The sequence below is a fragment of the Drosophila mauritiana genome, chromosome X, assembly GCF_004382145.1.
Source record: "Drosophila mauritiana strain mau12 chromosome X, ASM438214v1, whole genome shotgun sequence".
Taxonomy (NCBI): domain Eukaryota; kingdom Metazoa; phylum Arthropoda; class Insecta; order Diptera; family Drosophilidae; genus Drosophila; species Drosophila mauritiana.
In genome coordinates, this window is record NC_046672.1 from 13137554 (window position 1) to 13143248 (window position 5695).

General features: G+C 43.2%; 2 protein-coding genes across 2 annotated transcripts; one reads left to right on the forward strand and one right to left on the reverse strand.

The window, feature by feature from the left end:
* Positions 1-590: 590 nt before the first annotated feature.
* Positions 591-2431, reverse strand: LOC117147884 (40S ribosomal protein S15Aa). The gene is made up of 3 exons (XM_033314968.1): positions 2375-2431; positions 2272-2307; positions 591-1193 (listed from the first exon to the last, which is right to left on the reverse strand). Exon 3 carries the CDS (start codon positions 1189-1191, stop codon positions 799-801), a length of 393 nt encoding a protein of 130 aa, XP_033170859.1. The 5' UTR covers positions 1192-1193; positions 2272-2307; positions 2375-2431; the 3' UTR covers positions 591-798.
* An 828-nt stretch (positions 2432-3259) lies between these two features.
* On the forward strand, positions 3260-5092 carry LOC117147874 (nuclear speckle splicing regulatory protein 1). Its single transcript, XM_033314954.1, has 2 exons — positions 3260-3358; positions 3424-5092. The coding sequence occupies exons 1-2, from the start codon at positions 3348-3350 to the stop codon at positions 4574-4576; spliced, it is 1164 nt and encodes a 387-aa protein (XP_033170845.1). The 5' UTR covers positions 3260-3347; the 3' UTR covers positions 4577-5092.
* Positions 5093-5695: the final 603 nt, after the last annotated feature.

The window sequence follows — 5695 nt, forward strand, 5'->3', positions numbered from 1 at the left end:
ACCCGTTTATAAAAATCCAAGTACTCCTAACTTTCGATACAATCAAATCAGACTTATGCAGTGAATACTCTTTATCACAATTAAAACAAATTTTTACTCAAAAACTTCGGCAGTTATCTAGAGCCTAAACACGGAACTTGTGCTGGAAAATAGTACAAAATCTGGAAATGGAGGAAAATTTACGTTTTACACGTAGATTTTGTTCTATGGTTAGTTCTAAACTATTTTCGACAGTAGTTGAGGTTTTCTTGGTGAAGAAGTTCTAACTAATAATAAGAAATCTAGGTGGAATATCAAAAGTATGGTGGTCTTAACATTTTTGGCTTTAAGGTATCAAGAATGGGACCAATTGGCCCTTACATTCATTATGGAAAGCACGTAACCGAGAATTGAGCACCTCAAAAGAAACCGCATGGCGCGTTCTTAATATCCTAATTGTCTTGATTTCAGCCATATCCAGCTATAAGGAACTCCGGTCGAGGTTATATTATACACAAAGTGGGTTTTATGTTAACAGATCGATTTACTGTCGCTATTGATTTATCACTGTACCGCTTAATATAGTATATAGATCGTAAACAAAATCGTTATTAAAATTATTATGTATCAATCATTTTATTTCGCGTAACTTTGTGAACATTCATCGTCGTTCGTTTTCTGAATGAACGTAGCAGCGTTTTCGCCCTCCGTTTCCTGTGCACAAAGTGTATAGTTGGATGCATGGTCGGTGAAATAAAACGTCAATCTACATATCAAACTCCTTAGCAGCACATACAGACTCTCTACGTGTTGGTGTCTCTAGAAGAAGAAGCCGAGAATCTTGCCTCCCAAATGTTTTCTCCTGGCCTCCTCGTGGTCCATGATGCCGCCAGAGGTGGTGAGGACAACGTAGCCAAACTGACGGGAGGGCAGCAGATTGTTGGTCCACTTCTCGATGTCGTTGATGGGCACATCGAAGCGGGGCGAGATGACGCCGCACTTGTTCAGCCGACCGGTTAGGTTGACAACGATCTTGCCGGAACGGTGATCGTCGACGATCTCGAATTCGCCGATATAGCCATGCTTCATCATCACGGTCAGGAACTTGATGATCACCTTGGAGCAGGGACGCAGCAGCACCTGCCGCTTGCCACGCTTCTCGGCGTTGTTTATGCACTTGAGGGCATCGGCCAATACGTTCATACGCACCATGGCTGCAAAATGTTCGGGAACACAATTAGTCAAGAGCCAATAATCACAGAAAAAAATATGATGGCTAGGTTATTAGTCGAAAGTGCCGACTTTGCCACTCACTGCTCCATAAAATCTGTCTACAAAACCAAGCAAAACGTGCTATTGATCTGCAACAAAACTGTCTCACCAAATTGCATATAAAAACTACTATATAAATAGTACTAATAGGTTGGCAAACAAAGCATAAGAACAAGTAACTTGTAAAGTACATAAAACTATGCGAACTATAAGAACAGATCAATTCACCACTTAAACAAAACATACATGACTTCCTTGAAAAAGCTGTGATACCATTATTAGCATTATAAAGATCACGAAAACTATCCAAAGCAAGTGTCTACTATTATAATACTTTAGATTTCTGGAAGGCAGGAGGCGTGGCGCCTTTTCGTAAATTCTCGCGGACAGACGAATCGTTTTTGATTATCGATTATGATTTTAATAACAGTTAATAGTTTTACTTTTTTAAATCAGCGAGTAACGGGATATTGAAAAAAAAGAAGCAGAAACAGCAACTAAAACACGTGCAAATAGCAAAGAAAAAAAATGATACTGTCTGTGTTTCTGCGGCTGTGTGTGTGCGTACAAGTGGCTGTAAACAACAACTATTTCGGGTAAGTTTACCAACTTAACTATGTACAAATTGGTTTAATTTAGCCGGTTTTCGGTGGTGCATTCGATTTAACTGAATGCCCAACTTTTTGCCACACTTTTAAGCCGCTCACACACACACACACACAAATGCACAACAACACTGTGCTACCCACTTGGGCCAATTCTTCACTTCATATTCGTTTGCACATTAAAAAAATTATAACCAAAAAAAAAGTACATATATATAGCGCATGTAGCGAGGCATTTCATACATTGTTTACACGGTAAACTGATTAGTTTTGGCACATTGGCCCACAGTAAAAAAATTGGTAATAAAAAAAACAGAGTTGGGTCGATTTGCACATGTTTCGGCCGGCGATCGCCGCCAATCTAATCTGGCTGAATTTTCGCGCTTAAAACGTGTCCAATGGAAGCGGCATTTACCTGGGATTGGTTTGCAAAAACTGTTTTACACGACCGCTGCAAATAGAGGGAATAAATAAATTTAAGTACAATTTTGTTGAACAAAAACGCGGAGAACACGTACTCACGCAAACGTGAAAAAGGGAAAAGAAAGGGAAACGGAAGGAAAAAGACGCAGAACAGTGTGGCCGTGTGTGTCGAAAGTGTCTAAACTCAACGTGCCAATCGATAGTTAGCCGGACGCAGGCCACGGTTGCTGGCTTGGCTAAAACCGCTTGCATTATTTTGAGCCCAACGTTTAATAGTTTTAAACGGCTTCAGAAAAAATCTATGAAATTTGCACTCTAGTCCATGCAATTCTCTAATCCTCTCCTCCATCATGATCCCGTCTCCTCTGGCGTTCGATATCTGGGCTGCTGTTTGTTAATCATATATTGAAGGGAAATATTGATGGCTCTTATCTTTTGGCTTTAATTAATATAAGTATTCCAGCAAGTCTTCGCAACTTGGTCCCATTTAATGAAGCCACTGTCAGGAGTCTCTTTCTGCAAGCAATCGCTTTAGATGGGTCCTTCAGCTTAATAATGATCTTGTAAATAATTTCTTATGTACGATATAAGCGTAATTTATATTTTTACGTGGCCAGACATGGATCTATGTTTCCATTGGCATAAAAAAAGGGTAGTCCCTAGGTGATAAATGAATTTATTGTTAAAATTTATTTTTATTTGTTTCAATATTTCGACATATTTCTATGCGTATTTTACGTCTCTAGAGATGTACTAACATGATTTCAATGGGATACGAGCCTTGTTTTGGCCATACAACAGAAAATAAAGTAATGATTAATCGATTGAAACGCAATTAAATACAAGATGATTAAAATAAAAGTTTTTAAGTAGTTTAATATTGAAATAACGAATTTTGTGATTTCATCCGTGTTTCAAACTCTTATCTTAATACTATCGAATTGTCTTCCTATCGATATACAACTGTTCTTTTAGCCGGCGCAGCGTTGCTGTCAGCAGTTTTGCACCCTTGAGGATTTTCCCTGGCCGCTTCAGACGGTCTTACTAATTATTCATAAATAAACAAAAATGTCAAAACAGTAAGTAATTTGTTAAAAATAAACAATTTGTGCAGTTTTTAAGGACCCGTTTTAACACCACGCAGATATGGCCTTATTTTACCCGGCCAACAGAAGAAAGTACCTCTAAAACGAGCCGAAAGGCCCTCGATTTTCGACGAGAACAGCGAGTCCGAGAGCGATGACGACCAACATGCTCCGCAATTGCAGCCAAGAGCCGGCGGCGTATCCATGGGTCCCAGTCTAATGGAGCGCCGCGTGGCCCGCCGGCAGCAGGAGAAGGCCCTGGCCGAGGATCCAACCATATTCCAGTACGACGAGCTGTACGACGACATGGACAGCAAACGCGAGGAGGCCAAGCAAACGAAGAGCCAGGAGCCGCGGAAACCCAAGTACATTGGCCGGCTGATGGAGCATGCCGAGCGCAGGAAGCTGGAGAAGGAGCTGCGCATCGAACGGCAGGTGCAGAAGGATCGCGAAGCCGAGGGCGAGATGTACAAGGACAAGGACACCTACGTGACTGCCACCTACCGCAAGAAGCTCGAGTCCATACGCCAGATGCAGGAGCAGGAGCAGCGTGATGAGTACCTCGAGGCCATTGGCGATGTGACCAAGCAGAAGGATCTGGACGGCTTCTATCGCCATCTATACGAACAGAAGATGGGCGGTCCCGCCCAGAAGGATGTCGTCAAGCCAAAGACGGCGCCCACCACCGACGAGGTGGCGTACAAGCCCATTAAGGCAGAGGCTGTCAAGCATCGAAGCTATCGGCGACGTCGCCCCTCCGAGGACGAGGAGGAGCAGACCAAGAGCAAGTCAGACGTAGGCTCGGAGGCCACGAAGTCAACGGATCAAACGGAAGGCATACCAGCACAGGCACATTTGACCAACAACATTGATGCCGATTCCGATTTTAGCATAGACGACTCCAGCGATGAAGAAGACGAGAAGGAGAATGAGAAGGAAAAGAATAAGCTGTCCCAGGTCAGAAAGGAGGATAAGGACAAGGCTCCGGAAAGTTCAGAGCCCGCTAAACCCAAAGAACCCGTGGCATCGCAACAATCCCCCACCAAAAAGGAAGATTCCAATGCCGAAGTGGACGAGAAGGATCTACCCGTGCCGAAAGTCACCAAACCGCCTGTGGACCGCACACTCTTCTGGCGCAAGAGGACCGTGGGCGAGGTCCTAGCGGCAGCCTTGACTCGCTACGAGGAACGCAAGCGAGCGCGCCTGGAGTAAAATGCATCCAATTAAAGTTCGAGTTGTGGGAAAAACAAACCAGTGATTTCTGTATTGTCTGCTTATTATGCTAATTTCAATTTGTCCCATGCTCATAAATAATTTATGTGCACGCCAACGCTCTTAGCAGACCCTTTTCGGTGCAAATATTTTGCATAAGTTGCAACAGAGTCCCCCAGCCAGCCCGTTTGCACTTTTCATCTAAAACAGAGGACAGAGAAAAAAATGGGTAAGAAGTACAAGGCATGACGGATGAAACCGCAGGAAAAGTTGGGGCGAACAACACTGGAGGATGAGGAAGTGCCTGAAGGAGCAGAACGCGAAGATATTCCATTTATTTTGTATGACGACGACACGACGACAAGTAGGAGAGCCAAAAAAATAACTAGGGCTAGCTCAGAGGAACGAAGCTGGGAATACCCTTAAAGGTTATCGCATTTTCAGGCTAATAGACTGTTTTTAAAGTAAATGTTAAAGATTTCCCCAAGTTGGGTGCCCAATTCGACTTATGATAAAGGTAGACACTCAGCATATTAGGGCTATAATGACATATTGATCCGAACATACATACCTTGCTAAATCCAACAATGTAAATAAGACGATGCTGGGCAAAAATTCATCCCTATTGATTTTATAGTCCCGAACAAATCCGCGTTGAGGCAGACAGCTTATGCAGAAATGACTTTTTAGGTTTAGGTTCACAAATATCTCGTTCACTGAGCCGGAAACTCCTAATCCAAGTTCTAATACCCACTGCAAGGGTATAAGGTATAAAAACGGAAAGGCACCGAGAAACTTGCCAAACGCCCAAATAACAAAGAGCCAACTTGGCGTTAGTTTATTTTGTTTTTTTTTTTGTTTTTTTCGCCATCCTTTTTGTTTTTGCAACATTGTTGTTGCTTCATTTTGCCGCAAATGCTGGGAAATCCTTTTGGAAAATAGGTGTGCCCGCCGCCATAAAAGCGAAAACCAATGGACCAGGAGGCAGCGGAGCGGAGCAAGGGCCTGCGAAAGGAGAACGGAAAGCAGCGAAAGCGCGGCGAGCACGGCTGACATGGTTAGGATCAGTGATGGACAGTGTCTAGGCGTTGGTTCCCAGGTACTTTGGCCCACTGTTTA

Excerpts from the sequence above, each read along its gene's own strand:
- LOC117147884 (XM_033314968.1), bottom strand. The coding sequence starts at position 1,191 with ATGGTGCGTATGAACGTATTGGCCGATGCCCTCAAGTGCATAAACAAC.